The sequence below is a fragment of the Pagrus major genome, chromosome 18 (genome assembly GCF_040436345.1).
Source record: "Pagrus major chromosome 18, Pma_NU_1.0".
In the NCBI taxonomy this organism is placed as follows: Eukaryota; Metazoa; Chordata; class Actinopteri; order Spariformes; family Sparidae; genus Pagrus; species Pagrus major.
Genome location: NC_133232.1, coordinates 22,237,422 through 22,255,141, shown reverse-complemented (window position 1 = coordinate 22,255,141; position 17,720 = coordinate 22,237,422). Strand labels below are relative to the sequence as shown.

Below are 17,720 nucleotides of genomic sequence, written 5' to 3'. Positions count from 1 at the left end.
AGATGATAAACTGATGGTTTGTTTTTGTGACAGAGCCAGAGCCAGAACATGTGCAAACATGCTGATTTTGCTGTAAACTTGTGTTGCGGTGTTTGTAGAACGCAGATGAAAACCGAGACATGGTTGACAGGTTTCTGCATGGCAGCCGCTCAGAAGTCCATCCACAGCAGACTGCAAACTCATAAATAACAGACCTCGGAGGGCCCGGTCCACAACCCCGTCCAGCAAGTAAAGCGCACAAAAAGCCAGGACAATTTAGAGTTTCAATATTGGATTTGTCTGTGGGCCGAGAACAAAAGGAAGAAGAAAATCTGGAATAAAAGGCAGCATATGGTTTGTAGCACAGTGATGGAATGGCTCAGAACACCACTTACTATTTTCAGACAGGCTGCGTGGGTTGAAACATGCTGTTATGCTCTGAAGGTGTGATACTTTCAAAGCAGAGCGAGATCTACATCTTACTGTCTCACTGTAAATTCCTTTGAAATGTTTTTTTTTCGTTTTTCTACCTTCTGTCCAACAGTTGCCGAGAACTCGTATCCCTGCACCGTGAATGACTTCAAAGTGAGCAGGATATTCGAGGATGTTCAACGTTGTTCCTGCTCCTCTCTCATTATCAGCTCCTCCTTAATGAACACTTCCTCTCTAACTGCTGCCTCTCTCTTCTAGCTCAATTGCCGACTTCAGTGGCTTCCTGCGTACTCGCAGGACATTACTGCATTTACAGGGATTGCTGTAGCCGCTTGGCTCTTAGCTCTCATCTCATGGGTGGTTTACTGTATCGATGTTTTTGTCCCATAGGTTGTGACCCTCGGGAAGAACAGCCGTGGTTACCACTACATTCTGGCCAATCTTGTGAGTAATAACCGAGCCGGTCCCCTGAGAGGCAGTGGGACCTGCTTTTTGCTGCTGCATGTGAAGGGACCGAGTCTCAGCCATAAGCACAAATGCATGCACAATAAGTGGATTATAGGCTTTTGTATGAAAACACAGACTTGTATATATTTTGTTTTTTCCCTCTGCTGTATATATAGAGCTTGTTATGTTTGTTGCTCGTGCCTCATCAATCACAATCTGGCAGCCAGACTACATGACATATTTACCTTGATGAATATATTCATATTTAGATATAAATTAATGTCCCAAGCAATAAATAAACAGCATTTAACCTTTTTAACCATCTTTGGAGGACAGCCATCCCTCCCTTTCAGTCTGGGGAGGGAAATATTCATTTAGCCTTGATATTAGCATGAGGGTTTTAAAGTGGAGGCCGGCCCTGCTCACACTCGCTGATCCCCTGCTGCTGTTTCTCCGACTTTAGAAGATGTGATTATGCAGCAGTCAGACACATGTCCTTGCACGCCACGACACAATGCCGCACTTAAAAAACAGCAATTTGACCATAAAAAGAAATAACTCCATGTCATGGCTCGAGGGCAAAGAAGGAAATTTAAAGGCAGCTGGAGCAGCAGAGGTTTTTGAAATGCATTAGAAAATGTTGTTTTTTTTCCCTTTTTCCTGTTTGTTACTTTTACATGGCAAAGCAATATGAATGAAAGTAGGCCAGCTGGCTCAAGTAAAAAATATTTAGTCTTCTACATGATCTGACACAAACTCTAAAGTTATCTCCCGGCAGGTTGTTTGTCTGTAAGTGAATTCAGGTTACACCACAATGTGTGAAGGGAAACATTGGCCTCAGTGTAATGGCGAACACATGTTGCTTTCTCACAGAGCGCTGAGTTCATAATAAAATGCACCTTGCACGCTGTTTTGTGGTGCCTCACCCCCGGTTATATAAAAACAAAAACCTCGAAGAAGGAGGAAGAAGTGACATGAGTCCTCTCCTTCTGTTTCTCAACTCAGGGATTTTCTAACGTGAGCTTGGACAAAGTCTTCGCCGGCGGAGCCAACATTTCAGGGTTTCAGATAGTCAACCCTGAGAACCCAATTGTGCAGCAGTTTATGCAGCGCTGGGAGCGACTAGATGAAAGAGAATTCCCAGAAGCCCGAAACACTCCTCTGAAGGTACTTTTGCTTGCAAGGCCTTTCATTGTGCATGCAGAATACAACTACCATCCCCTCTGAAGTGCTCTCTATCGGTTTCTGCTGCTTCTCTCATCCTCTGTTTGCCTTTGTCATCCCCTCTTCCTCCCACCCCTCGCTTCCTCCTCTTTGCTCCGCATCCCTCTCAGCAATCAATATATCAATAGGCGGTGCAAGGCAAGGTTATATCGCAGCTTCAATTTACATCTAATTAAACAATGATCAAGAAAGAAATGGATTTTGAATGGCATTTAATTAGATTTTGTCATGGTGCAGTGGTCCACAAACAAGTGGCTCAACCCCCAGTGGCGGAAAGGTCGGGCAAAGTTGGAGGGGAAGTGCGTGGGAGATAAAATCACGCATGAAATGCTCAGTTTTCTCCACAACTCTGCACTGAAAAGTTTGAAAGAGGTCCTGACCGTCAGACAAGTCTTGGCTTTTCTAATTAAATCTGTCTAATGAAACTATTTTTATCATGAGTGAGGTGGCCAAGCTTTGCACCCGACCCACACACTCTGACCTGACCAGCGGGCAATTTTTCCATGAACATGAACTGAAAGATGCACTCACATAACACATCAACACAAAGTGGTTTTAAACTCGTTTTGAAAACATTTTTGACTCTTGGTATGCAGTTATTTTATCCTGAGCTACATTTGATGTTTCTAAAAATATTAAAGGTGCACTATGTAGTTTTGGGGAAGAGATTTTGATCAGAAGTAAAAGATCATTTATGCCTAAACAAACTAAATTTAACAACCTCTCTTTGTTTTCTTGACTGAATAAACAAACTGACCTTAAAGGACACAATTTCATACTGTTTTGCTTTGTTTATATGTGGCGGACCCTGCCACCTTTCTAGCTTCAAACTGTGTTCTGGGGACCTTATTTTCCTCTGAGAACAGCTTGTTTATTCAGTTATGAGTTTGTATTATTACCTCATTAGTATTGTAAATATTACATTTCTGAGTTTGAATATCTTCTTGTCCCTTTGATACCCCTGCACAGCCATATTTCTCCATCTTTTGCTTCTCTTCTTCTTCTGTGTGCTGCTGCTTCATGTTTTGGGGTGTTTTTGTACAGTACACTTCAGCTCTGACCCATGATGCCATCCTGGTGATAGCAGAGGCCTTCAGGTACTTGCGTCGCCAACGAGTGGACGTCTCCCGCCGAGGCAGCGCCGGAGACTGTCTGGCCAATCCCGCTGTACCGTGGAGCCAAGGCATCGACATCGAGAGAGCTCTCAAAACGGTAGGGGGCGTGAAGAGAAAAAGCGACAGAGAGAGAGAGAGAGCGGAGAGGGGAAGAGAAAGTGGCAAGCTGATAACCAAAGAAAAGGCTAGAGGAAGAGAAGCAGAGATAGTGAGTGAGAGTGTAATAAAGATGGAAAGTGACAGAGAGAAGGGAAGAGAGTGCAGAGCTGTTCTCCTCCCTCTGCCCCCAGATATCTCTGCGCAGAGCTCACTCAAATCCAGGCCCTCATTACCATAAAACTACATCTTTTATTAAAGCGTATCCAGTTCATCATTTGATTAACAGACTGCACGCACTCCAGTAGCTCCATGGACACGAGCGCCTTAATACCAGCTATATATGCAAAGTGATGGCTATTACACATTCCCTTGTGTCTCTGTCCGTCTGTCTGTCTCTCTGCCTGTCTGTCACTCGCGGCAGGTCCAAGTGCACGGTATGACTGGGAACATCCAGTTTGACAACTACGGCCGTAGGACCAACTACACCATAGACGTGTATGAGATGAAAACAGGTGGGCCAAGGAAGGTAAGTTAGTAAGGTGACCTCCATCAATTCTCATCCATCAACTGTCAAATCCAGAGCTGGTCAGAAATCCTGCTCTTTGTCAAAACACAGCTGGCACACATCAAGGTTTGGTTCATTACTTGTCAGAAAAAAAAAACTTGGAATCTGGCCAACATGTAATTTTAAATGATTTATCGATCATCTGCGCTAAAGAACAAAACCCAGTGAATGTTGGCCATATGTTTCAGCCTGCCAAAACGCTGCCCTGGACTCTGAAAGTAGAAAAAGATTTTCAAACTCAAAGCCTCTACCTTCATAAAGCACTCAGGGGCTTTTGCAGCCATGTGGGACCAGCAGGGCTGACAGGACAGTGCAGAGTAATGCTGATTGCCTCTTTCTGCCTCTGTTAGGTAGCAGCATTGAAGAGCCAAGCATCACAAGCCCTACAAATCACACACAGCCTGCCATCTGATAGCTAAAAGTGTCTCATCAAACGAATGATATAAGACTTTTTCTGTGCCATGGGATAGCGCAGATACGATTTGACAGTAATTACCATTCAAATCACCAATTACTATAAAGGGGATCCACAGATTCCTCTGGCTCCTCTTCAGAATGGTAATTCCCAGCGGTACACTCACATTATAACCAGTACCATATGATGACCTCTGGTTTTATTTCATAACCTCACCCAGTTCCAAGAGGCAGCTGTGAATTTCTCGTTAGCTGGATAAGTGTGGGCTCAGTCTGATATGACGTGTGATTATGCCGCCTGCCTCCGAGGCCTCTAAAGCCCACACTTCAGTTAGCATCACACAGCCCTTAGACCCATCCGCGCACAGCTTACCAGAGCAGGGAGAGAGAGTTGGAGAAAGGAGGTCAGGGCGAGGGGGGGAGTAAAAGAAAGAGGGAAGATGAGACAAGCTGGGCAGCAGTTTGTCAGGACCTGGAGCCCCAGTCACCCCACTGACAGTTAGAGGATGAAGGTTCTTAGCCGTGACTGTCAAGAGTGATGTATGGGCTGATATCTGTCCCAGCTGCTCAGGGGTGAGATCAGGACTTTGCCTCCGGAGCAGCGCTCCACGACACAGCTCCCCACAGTCCTCTCAAACACCGCTGTCGGACAAGAGAATAAACATTTAGAGCTTTCTCCAGTCTGGCAAATGCGCTAACTGCACCCCGCGACTGTAAAAACAGTCTGGAGCAGCTGAAGACGTTTGAAAAGTTTGCTGCTTTCTAGCGCCTCCACTTGGCGTTTAAAAACTCTGCACTGTTGTACACCTGTCTGGCCCAAACATTTAAAGATCTGAGGCCAAAAAAGTAATGCAGACCAGATGTGACGCGGGGGGTGGGAGGGGGGGAATCCTCGCCAGCAACAGTTAGACTATTGGCAGCAACATATGCAACACGTTTCATCGTGAGCCAGAGCAGCCATTATTTCAGACGGGCAAACAAACACTTGACATTGGTTTGACTTAAGCATCTGTACAGCAGAGTGAGGCGTAACTGCAACGGCAGGACTGCGCACAAGAGACTGTGCAGCCACTGGAATATTATGCTAAATTATTTAAGATGTATGCAGTTCACAGGCCCGAATATCAATTATTTACTATAAAACCTGGGAAGCTGAAGGTGGGGGGGGGATTGAATTTGTCTGCCGTGTGCTCATGCAGTCCTGCTCCTGCACATTCGGCTATATCTTTGATCATGACACTAACTGCATGTTGAATGTAGAAACTCTCTGTTTATCCCATGCTTAGATTGCCAAGCCACTGTTTAGTATTCTGCTCATTCGCTGCTGTTTCAGTCGAACTTTAGGGCAGCGGCAGCAGGCCTCTGGGAGATGCAGTGTTGTTTTAATGAGCCCTGCATCATGGCAGTCACCAGTAATACTCAGAAGTACCCCTGCTATATGCTTTCTTACGTATCGTCAGAGGGTTGGAATGCATCACTAACCACTGTTTTCTCTTTGCAGATTGGGTACTGGAACGAGTACGCGCGATTTGTAAATATTATGGACCCGCAGGTCTCCAACGACTCCTCAGTGGAAAACCGAACGATTGTGGTCACTACTATTATGGTACACTTTCCATGCAGTTTTAAATGTTTCACGTATTCTGCCACTCAAGGTCATGGTGTTGATTCCAACGAGTGATACATTCTGTCCTGGGCGGGTAGAACCACATCTTTTTTGTGTTGCTTTCCATCCACTCACTACATGTTGAAACAGTCGGTACCGAGAGCGGGGGAGTGTTTCAACTGTATCCGTGTGGGTGTCAAAGCATTTTGATTTTCCATACTTCAGTGGCCTGTCGTAGCAGTGACATCACAATAATGGTATAAATGATAATGGTTGACTCCATCAATTAAAAAAAAAAAAAAAAAAAGCATACAAACGCATACGTAAGTAGACCTGTCTGTCCTCATCAAGTAAATGTTCAATGACACTTGGGATAGACTGGCCGAAGAATGACTAGAGGATGATGCTGCAATGGTTTCTCAAGCTGGGCAAAGCAAAATAAACAGTATTGGAGGAGGGATAAGTAGGTGTGGGTATTTTTCCTTGTTATCGCCTCTCCAATCTATTTTGTATTGCTCCTATGTGTGTTCTGTGTTGAAGTATGACTTCTCGTCAGTGATTTTCAGGAATTTTCTGGGAATATTCCCAGACCAAAGTATGATAAACAAAGAAAATACCTTCAATCTATTTATTTTCAACTGTATTTACTCAACTAAATCTTTCAGGCTTATTGCGTAGCTTCCATTGCAAATGTATTTACTGACTGTATAATGGCATTATAATTACCTGCTGCAGTACCTCAATCTCTGCAAACAAACATTTTGAAACGATAAAGGAAAATGCGATAAGAATCTCTGCCATTTATGCACAGTTAGATTTCATTTGTATTCCAAGGCATAAGCCGACGTCACTCGATAGCAGAGGGGAAACATTGAACATCTCCAGATGAGAAATACAGTCAGGAGGTAAACATGTGTTAACTAGAAGGAAACACTCAGAGGATCCAAGGTGAGGGGATACGTTCAGCACAGAACAAACAAACCATTGCTCTCCTACTTGCACTCTAATTGTGTGTGGCTGTAATGACAATGCCTCTCCTGAGCAGTCCTATTGTTTGATAATGATGATGTGCTCAGTAAGAGAAAAGACAAAGCTGCACCAGCGTTTTGAAAAGGAGAGGGAAACTAGCACGCTCCTGCTCTCCCGATGTAATTATTTTATTTATGAACTATTCTTTTTTCTTTTCTTTTTCTTTTGCATTTTTCTGGATAGCAAATAAAAGCTCTTTGTTTTTTTTTTGTTTTTTTGGAATGAAACAGCCTTTAACCGCGCATTGGTGCAATGTGCTTGAATATGTTGAGATACTATGGGCACTCTCTGATCCCTCTCCTGTCACTGGCATTTACTTATGAAACCCATCCCCATTCCCATCCCCACCCACCTGAGCTGACCCACACCTTGCCTCTCAATGATTCCCAGCCCTATTCAGATCTCATCCTGGCCTCCTGTCTTCTCCTACAGAAATGAAAACCCTTGCCCCCCCTTTTTCTTTATTATGCCACAGAGTTGCACCCTTGGGCTGAAAATGGGTTGGGTGCATTGGGCTTGGTGTCTGCTGGCTGTCACAGCTTGATGAAAGCAGTGTGACCACATGATCAGGCTGCAGTTATCAGTTTATATTTGTGCATTCGCGGGGCATCATCTGTGTATGCATGCCTGCATGGATGTGGTTATAGCAGCTTATAATGTTTTGAATCTTTCTGTGTGTGCCGGGGGTGTGTGAGTGCATGTATGCATATTTCTGTATATTTGAACTGTGTGCCAGGGCATGAGAGTGAATAAACCAGCGTGTGTTTGAACCAACAGGAAGCTCCTTATGTGATGTACAAGAGAAATTATATGCAACTGGATGGGAATGAAAGATATGAAGGCTACTGCGTCGATTTAGCATCTGAGATTGCCAAACATGTTGGAATTAAGTACAAACTGTCTATAGTAATGGATGGGAAGTACGGAGCCCGAGACCCCGAGACCAAGACGTGGAACGGGATGGTGGGTGAACTGGTCTATGGGGTGAGTACTGGGAGCCTCGGAATTTTTTTCGCTGATTACATGACAGTTTGCAAGGAACTTCAACATGAGAGGAGATCTCATTTTTCTGTCTTAAGGTTATCACCAACCCGTTGTGAACTCATCAGCTCTTGCCCAGTTCAAGGTCTAATGCTGTCTCAGGAAGCTCAGCTGTGAGTGAATTTGTCAAACGCATGCCTCAAGCATTGGGGGGGTTGGTGATCATCTTGAGACGGAGAAAATGAAATCATTTCTCAGTGCTGTTCATTGCAATTAATCCTCCTTGCATAGCGTAGAAAGCTCTCTGTCTCTGTCTCCTTCTCTCTCTTACAGTCGATACAGAGGTAGGTACATGAAAACAATGAGTCCATATGGCAAACACACTGTAATCACTTTGATGAATGAAAGATTGTATGCCTTTGAAGTGATTGTGTAATTATGTTCCATGTTTGATGTGTATGATGAATATGCCACATTGTAAATTCACAGCTGAGAAAATGTGCTGTAGCATCAACAGCTAAATGGCGGCTTGCGGTTTGAAACAACAAGATCCATATGTGTCACGCTCCATAAAGGTTGAACCTCTCACATTAGGGAAGGGTCACGCCGTGTTTTACATCTGACAGAGCTCTCGGGCTCTCGCAGCACCTCAAGCTATCCAAAATTACCACCCACCCCCCACCCTCTTCCCCACTTTCTCGCCTTTCTCCGAGGCCACAATAGTTGAACAGGGGCCAAATACAAAATGCATGAGGGTTAGGCTTCCTCATCTGTTCAATTTCCCAACTATCAGCCTCAGAGATTGCTTGGTTTGATGTGCTATCGCCACCAAATTATCTTTCAAATGGGAAAAGTCTACTCCCTGCAGATGGAAGGTGAAAAAAATTCCCCCATCACGTCGCTGTCACGGCTTTCCAGGCCTATAATTGGGACTAATAGTTTTGTACATTTTGACCTTTTGACCAGTAAATTAATTTGATTTTAGTTGTCTTTTAAAGGTTAGGCCCGCGGCTGCTCTTTATTGCTTTGTTTCCCTTGCCATTGATTGAGTGCTGCTTACTGCCTGCACGAGGATTAAATGGTTATAGCCCTTCACAATCTTGTGTTGACAGGGTAAAGAAAACAGTCGGGTTTATTGGGTTTATTTGTGTTGCTCCCAGTCTGACCTTGTAAGAAAACATTTTCTGCCTCGTGCTGCTTCAATCCAACGTTTTCTCCGTTTCGACATAAAAAGACAATACACAGACACAATACAAAGAATTGTCCTTCACGGAGTGGCTCCTTTGAAGAGGAGCAGTTATTTAATTAATCACATGCACACTGGCTGCAGTAACACTGTCTAACGTGATTAATTATTTTCTTCTGCTTTTACAAAGAAACCCATTGTGATTTCTTAAAAGGCAGCACCACCTCCATGGATGTGTTTTGATAACATAATGTGATTGAAGCAGCAGACCAAAGGAGGGAGATAAAGAGAAACAGCTTGGAAAATTAAAAAAATAAAGCCAGTGCCAGAAAAAGCTGTGTTTGGGAAATCCAGCTTACTGAATGGCATGTGGCTTGTTGATTTCTTTTGTCCACGGCAACCTCTTTACTGTATGTTCTGCAGTTTAAATTAAAAAAATAAAATAAATAGACAACAGCTACACTTGGAGATAGATATCAGACAACTAACTTCTTTCTTTTAAAGGAGGCCTATTATGCTTTTTTCCCCTTCTCTCTCCCACGGAGAACACTGCTCCTGAAACGCCTCGTCAGTAGTCCCGCCTTAAATTCTTTGACTTTGTGACGTCGTACCATGTCACACATTTGCATAATTAATGCCTCGTGGCTAGTTTGGCACACAAGGATTGATTTAGCACAGCTGCTCTGTTGTTGTTAGTGGTCCTGGGTCAGGCATGTGTGAGCTGACCAATCAGAGCAGACTGGATATTTGGGTGGGGGACCTAAAAAAGACTGTTTCAGACAGAAGGGGAATACAGTGCTTCAGCACTGGACAGTATGAGAAAACTGGTGTGTTTTTTGAGCACTAAAGCCTGTAAACCTATTCTAGCAGTAACCCAAAATAAAATTATGAACCTGAAAATGAGCAGAATATGCAGTTTTAATGTAAACAAATCAGTCATATAGAAATATGTCATATAAAAAAGCTTTTTTATGAAACAATTTAAAAAAGTTTCAGCTCTTTTTTGGTCCTGATGAAGGAAACATTTGGTCAAACATGACTCAGACACCCATCTGCCTAGGTGGATTTATTCCAAGCTGTCTCTCTGAAAGTTTTGCCGAGCTTTTCCTCCTTCTCCCTCCCTATGTGGCAGCATTTCAGTAAAAAAACCTCTGATGAATTTTACAGGTTTAATCTTAGATGTATTATAGCTAAGATCTGAGGTCATAACACTGTGCAAATGCTGTATGTGTGTGTGTGTGTTTTCTTCAGCCTTGCTTCGAGAGTCCCAGCCGGAAGCAAATCTCTTATAATCATGTGTAAACTTTGTGATAACAACATTGTTTTATTCCCTCTCTCCAGCTGCAGTCATTCACACATACATTTAAAATGACACGTTTCTTTATGCAGGTCATGACTAATGCTTGCTGTGCATGTCCCTGTTTCCAGAGAGCAGATATAGCTGTTGCACCTCTCACCATTACTCTGGTTCGAGAGGAGGTGATAGACTTTTCCAAGCCATTTATGAGCTTGGGCATCTCCATTATGATAAAGAAGCCACAAAAGTCCAAGCCTGGCGTTTTCTCCTTCCTGGACCCGCTGGCCTATGAGATCTGGATGTGTATAGTGTTTGCCTATATTGGGGTGAGCGTGGTCCTGTTCCTGGTCAGTCGGTTCAGTCCTTACGAGTGGAACCTCGAGGAACAGGACGAGACCAAAGACCCCCAGACACCGCCCGATCCTCCCAATGACTTTGGCATCTTCAATTCTCTCTGGTTCTCACTGGGCGCCTTCATGCAGCAAGGCTGTGACATCTCCCCCAGGTGGGTCAACTCCAGTAGACAGCGATGTTTCTGCACAAAAACCATGCATACGCCTTTTCCTACACATAAACTGGTATTTAACCTTTTCACTGATTGTGTTATTGTTTTGCAGTCTACACAGTGTTCAGTTAAAAGCCAATGAGAGGCACATTTATAAACGTAATTATAAATTATTAATAGAGTGAGTAATTTCAACATATTTTTATTACATTTGAGCCACTTCCTTCCTTGTTAATTATCTTTTCATTGATCCTGAATTGCAAAGCACTTTGTGAAGTCAATATATATAATATGAACTCTATGGATTAACCATTGATCATCCTTCTGACATTTAGTAACAATGATTGAGATGTAACCACGATGATGGCTTACAGGTACATGGACAGGCACTATAAGTAGCCACAGCTGTTGTGATGCTGTTGGAGAACGTCGCTGATGCAACATAGTTGGTTAAATTGCTTCAGGCTTCTTGGTTTCTGTCCTTCTCAGTCATGAGTAGGGGAGCAGGCACAAGTATCGGTGTGTGAATGGATGCTTAAGGGCGTTTCTACATCCATTTATGGCTAACAGTGGGAGTGGATCTAAATCATGTGCATGTGCGCCCGTTTTCACAATTACAAAAGGAGACCCACATTTACATAGTTTATGCTTATATTTACGGAAGAAGCGAGGCTAACTGGAAGCTGAAAACACGACAGAGCTGACCGGAGACACGATGAGCGGTGCTGGTTCAGACGTGTGTGAGCTGACCAATCAGAGCAGACTGGATATTTGGGAGGGGGGCCTAAAACAGACAGTTTCAGACAGAGGGGGAATACAGAGCTGCAGCACTGGACAGTTTGATAAAACTGGTGTGTTTTGAGCATTAAAGCATGTAAACATATTCTAGTAGTAACCTAAAATAAAATGATGAACCTGAAAATAAACAGAATGCGTCTCATTTAAGATTAATAAAACAGAAGCAGGTGTGTCAGCATCTTTATTAATCTGACGAAAACGATGCGTATGCAAATTACTGTCTTTGTGTGTACACACAGTTTTATTTGTGAATCTTCACAGAGTTTTATACACCCAGCCCCAGGAGTGGACAGCAGAGACAATAGAGAAAAAAAAAATCCAAGTGATGAGATGTGTTCAGTACACAGATTCACTCGAGCATCCTCATTTCCTGTCCTCTTCCTTTAGGTGTTCATTATTTGAAGCTAAACTCATTTCACATTTATTGCTGCTATTATATGTGTAATTGAGTTTGTCAGTTTATATGCTCACCAAAATGGTTACATCAATACTTTCTTCAGGCTATGAAATGAACTCTGACCCTGATTTCACAGCCAGTTAAAGACTAGGATTAGAGTACATTTTAAACAACTTGTACTAGTTTCCTTGGAGATGTGCTGTTTTAGAGTGCTGACACAGTAGCATTTGATGTACATGAAAATTCTGATGACGATGCAATTAGGTACAAACACAACTGGTTGATCTACGCAGGCTGATCGGCGCCACATGTCACTGTGTAATTACATTCTGTTTCCCTGTCACCAACCTCCCCTCTTGCAGGTCTCTGTCAGGCCGCATCGTCGGTGGTGTGTGGTGGTTCTTCACCCTCATCATCATCTCCTCCTACACAGCCAACCTGGCTGCCTTCTTGACAGTGGAGAGGATGGTCTCTCCTATAGAAAGTGCCGAAGATCTGGCCAAGCAGACAGAGATAGCATACGGCACTCTGGACTCAGGCTCCACAAAGGAGTTTTTTAGGGTGAGTAGCATCAAGAAACTGTTTCACGCACACAGCACCTGACTAATCAGTCTGCTTTCAGCTAAAACTGGCAATAGCTCGCTTAAATATTTTGCACTCTGGCTTGGTGCATCATAAAAAACTACTTTGTGTAATGTCCTTGATAAACTCCTCCTCGCAGCTTTTCCATTTTGTACCTATAGCGCAGCACTCCTGACCCACACTAGATTGCTCCAAATGAGGCATGTTGACAGAGAAGCAGTTCTTGAACTCTTATGACACGAACGTGAAATTTATGCGGCTGTACTGCAGTGTGCAACCTTGAGGCACAGGGGCTGTCAGCAGAAAGTGTGATAACAACGTGGAAGCCTCAGAGGTGATAAAAACAGGAGGCTAATCAAAGCACCCACATCAGGCTCAAACTCAGAAGGGTCAGCTCATGAAATATAATTAGCTAGCTGGCCATGGCTGGCAAATTGGACCTGATGAAGAAGAGCCCTGTAGGTCAAACAGAGCAGTCTGAAAAACGGTTCAGATGGAATAAGCAATATGTCCGTCGGCGCGAGGGAGTAGCCAGGCAATTAAGTCATAAATTAACTAAAAATCTGAAGCGAAAGTGTATTAGTCTCTGAAAAGCAGCCACATGCTCACCGTGCAGGAGTTAAACAGCAGCGCATATCTTTACATTCATATCTTTTCACCCTTCTGCTGTGAAATTCATAGATGTCTTAGCTTGTGGTGAGGCTGCATCTCCAGTCCAATCCCTTGCATTCGCAGAGCAATAAGTTGAAAAAGAATTAATGAAACAGCACTCTGCCTGTGATGACGAAAAGGCAATCTGACAGTCTTTTATCTTACGCTCCTCATTACTCATCAGCAGGAGAGAAACAATTCATATGTTTCACAGCTGCAGCCTGTTGGCAGAAAGAGCAATTCATTTGTGTTACCCCTGGGTTGGATTGCTCAGAACAACAAAATGCAAAATCAAATCCATGTTTTTTCAAACAAAGAGAGACAAGATAGTTGAGTTTGATATTTTAAAGGGTTTTAAGGCTGTGAACACTCTGGTACAGCTGGTTGGAAGAGGCTCTGGAAGATAATATATCCTGGGAAACATGGAAAATGACATTCACTACAGCAGCACTTTATTCTCAATACAAAGCCTGTCATCACTTTTCCTCTCATCAGAGATGCTCCTCAGGTGTATATACAGTTTATGTCTCTGTGTCACAAGCATGACGAACACCAATTACAGATTAGGAGCCACCACAGGACTTCTCTGCTGGCAGAAGAATCCAGGAGGTGCTCGGGAAGTTACATTTTTCACTCTATTCTGTATAATGAGTGTCCTAGTTACATCCCAGAGTCTTCAAATAAGAAATGACATGTGTGAACCGCCATTCCAAAGGACTTTTAATTAAAGCTGCAGAAGGCTGACAAGGAAAAAAACACACTGATTAATAAGAGTTAAAGTTCTATTTCAGGTCTGTTTTTCAGGAAATACATTCGAGCTTAATTGGACCCATACGGCATCAGCCAGCTGGAAATGTTAAATCAAGTCCAATGTTTCAAACAAGACATATGTCATCATCGCTGCCACCCCCCCGACTTCAATTTTTGATGATTTCACCTGGTATGTTACAAGGCTGCCTGACAAGTAGAGCAGACTCTGGACTGTTGTAAAATTTGTAAAATCCTTTTTTCTGCTTCCATTCTAAGCAGAAAACAAGAAACAGTCGCATGAGTCTGATTCATCACAAAACCTTCCTGTGTTTCATTGATTAAATTATCTTATAAGATATTCCTCTGAGGCTGCTCCTGAATGGAGTTGTATCTGTCTCCAGAATGCCTCAGATACTGCCTAAAATGCTGGAATTGGTATTGGCGAGAACACTAGTTTGTGCAACAATCCAATACCACGTAATTTATTTATTAGTAACGGGACCCTAGCAGCGTCCTGTAGACCTGAAAGCAACTTAACAGATTTTTCACTGCACAAGTAACCAATAGCCATAAATGTCAAGCAACGTGTGTAGTATAAAGCTACAATAATAATGTGTAATGTGTTTATTTTTAAACACACTGTCATCGGACTAGTACTAAGTATCAGCCTATACACAAGTTCACTTGTATCAAGCTATACAAGTTCAGGAACTGGAATCAGTACCAGGAAGGAAAAAAATGGTATTGGTACATCTCCACCCCTGTTTGGAAATACGGCTCATTACCTGACAGTGACAGTATTCACATCACCGTGTGTGTCTTTATTTTCTGGTGGGAATGCGGAGAAGCTGTAGAGGCATTTTTCAAAGAGAGAGGTGTTAGAGTAGATCCCCCTCGAAAGCCTCGATTCTGCTGCTGACAACCAACTAGGACAGCTGGCCTGGGAGCCCGTTGACGTGCCCAGCGGAAGCCTGAATGGCTTCAGGCGCTTGGCATCGCAGCTCCTCTTCCCCAGACAACCCTGCTTGTTTGGGCACCCTCTTCTCCTCCGTCTCCAGCCTGTCTGTCGCTTTACCTTAAGACAATGTGGGATAGCTCCGAGCTTTGTGTTGCTCGTCCTCTACGCTGCAGCTGTCATGTGCCGCCGCACCGCCGCGATTTGTTTCATCATTTTAATTCCTGTCACGGATCTTTTCATGCAGTCAGTTGAATATTTGTGTTTTGGATGATTAGAAAATGATGAGTTGTACCGGCAAGGCCATGTTTATCCTCTTGATGAGGTTTTATTCCATCTAAAGGCTTGGCTCGGTTACATTCTGAGATGTACGTTGAAGGAGAAGCTGGATGGTAATAATGGCTGAGATGATAAAATGGGCTGATGTGGCTGTTTAATTACGTGTAAAGACCGGGTTGAGACCATCAAAGACAACCACACTGCTGTCCCATCATGCACCTCATTTAACAGCGTAACAATGAAAGAATGATAATTGTGCAGAGAAATGAGACCACAGCATTGTCTTCTGTTCCTCTCAAAAGATTATGTATCACCCAAAGCCTCAGCAGCAAACATCATGCATCTTACTGATCTGCAGGTGTGTTGAGATGGCTACAACAGCTTGAGTGCAGTCAGCAATGCATTTTACTGAGCATGAAAATCAATTTCACGTCTCAGCTATTGTGGCAGAGACACTATAGCTTCTTCATGGTCCAACACAGTGTTTAATAAGTGGCTTTTTTGTGCAGAGCAGACCTGCATTAGGCCAGGGTTGCATGAAGAGGAGCATTAGTCGAAGAAATCCTTAGGTTGCCCTACAATAATATGCAGCACAATGTAACACAATTCCCAAAGCTCTTGTCAATATGTGGTTCAGTACAGCGCTGAGTGAAGGGGAGGCTCCTATAAAGATTAGAGCCTGTTTGCATAAAAGAGAATGCTGACAAAAGTGATGATGGACTAGTGCGAGATAGGCGTAACCTCTGAGGGAAAGAGCTGTCCTCAGAGGGCCTTGTCAAACTTAAGGTGGCAGCAGCAGGCACGAGAGGAGTCCAGCAAACAAGCATCAAAGACGAGCAATTGGTATTCAGGATGTAGCGTGTGGCACTTCAATGACAAAGTGCACCCCCAGAGCCTCAACTTTCATTTCTGCATACTTGAGATACAGGTAGTCCTGGCACACAGGATGTTGGGGGAAAGTGGTGATGACCACGAACAAAATAGAAGGGAAGTAAAGTAGAAGGAAAATGTAGTGGTGGGTGTTTGGAGATGGCATTTAGATACACAAGCAGTGGAGCGTACGTGGGAGAGGCCATAATGAAAGCAGCCTGCGACGCCAAAGGAAGAATAAAAATCAGGCTGCAGTTCGGAGGGCAGTGGACAGAGGTCTGGAAATGCTGCATAACTCAGAATCAATACAGATTAAGTGGTTGTTTAGAATGGAGAGGGCAATTTCTTTGACTTTGGACTTTAATCACTTGTCCCATCCCGGACATTTTAATGACATTGTTGGAGACTTCTGGGACTGCACAATCTCCTATTTCTAGATTTACTAATGATTTTACTTAAATACACAAAAGCAAATCCCTCCTGTCTTTCTTCCTGTCGGCTTTCCGTTTGTCTGTTTCAGTACATCGCTGAAGTCTTTAAGGGGTTTTAATTATGCTGGCCAATAAGCAGTTTAACTAGACTGCTAACAGATAACTGCAAGGTAGCTTGTAGGTGTCTTATTGTAAGAGAGCAATACTTGTATCCACTAAGGTAATGGTAAGTGGATGGTAAATGGACTTGTATTTCTATAGTGCTTTTTTCAAAGCGCTTTACAACACTTGTCACATTCACCCATTCACATACACATTCATACACTGATGAGATAGATAGATAGATAGATAGATAGATAGATAGATAGATAGATAGATAGATAGATAGATAGATAGATAGATAGATAGATAGATAGATAGATAGATAGATAGATAGAACAAATGGCATCTGCTCTCAGACATGATCCTCAAACCAATATATAAATACCTCCTACCGTCCTACTGGACTATGCACATACTGTAATAAAGTGGGAACTGTCAAACACGTGATTATAGATTGCATTCCTCATCTCGAACTGAGTAGCCAGCCTATCAGTGTAACTAGCACTGACACAGAGATAGCCTAACTATGACAACAGCATGAGAACACACCCTCCGTTGTAGTCGATCATACATTGCCTACTGTACACATACAAAATCCCTTTCGTCCTGGAGGTGTCCCGTGAATGATCTCTCTTCATCCCAAACACCATTAGCCTTGAGCTTTTGGAGTGAATGTTACACTTACATAATCACATATAAAAAGACTCAACTCTAATGCTAATGCCATTTGTTCTGCTATGGTTAGCTGCACCTGACGTGAAGTCCTCTCTTGCGCCATATGTCGTGTCGTTTCTATTCTATTTTAGAAGTCAGCACAAGGCGTGAAGGCACTACACTGTTTCGCCTGACATGCTTGTCCAAGGGGTTTTTAATAAACCTGTGTAATGGGGGCCTGACTGGGTAAACATGCAACTGTTTGCTAACATATAAACCTAAAAGTTGACAATATGTTCATGGACTGTTTACAGCTTGTTTCTGTTGCCCCCCAAGTGGTCAAAAATCAGTTAATGCCAGTATATAAAAACA

The 17,720-nt window shown here is 43.2% G+C and overlaps 1 protein-coding gene across 2 annotated transcripts in view; it reads left to right on the top strand.

Moving 5' to 3' along the window:
* The window catches only part of LOC141013214 (glutamate receptor 3), an 85,578-nt gene that overhangs the window by 56,672 nt on the left and 11,186 nt on the right, over nucleotides 1–17,720 (top strand). For both annotated transcript variants that reach the window (XM_073486837.1, XM_073486838.1), the window contains exons 5-12: nucleotides 802–855; nucleotides 1,864–2,025; nucleotides 3,127–3,294; nucleotides 3,718–3,822; nucleotides 5,777–5,881; nucleotides 7,688–7,894; nucleotides 10,506–10,879; nucleotides 12,437–12,635. In XM_073486837.1, coding sequence (XP_073342938.1) covers nucleotides 802–855; nucleotides 1,864–2,025; nucleotides 3,127–3,294; nucleotides 3,718–3,822; nucleotides 5,777–5,881; nucleotides 7,688–7,894; nucleotides 10,506–10,879; nucleotides 12,437–12,635 — 1,374 coding nt within the window. The remainder of the gene's footprint in view (nucleotides 1–801; nucleotides 856–1,863; nucleotides 2,026–3,126; nucleotides 3,295–3,717; nucleotides 3,823–5,776; nucleotides 5,882–7,687; nucleotides 7,895–10,505; nucleotides 10,880–12,436; nucleotides 12,636–17,720) is intronic.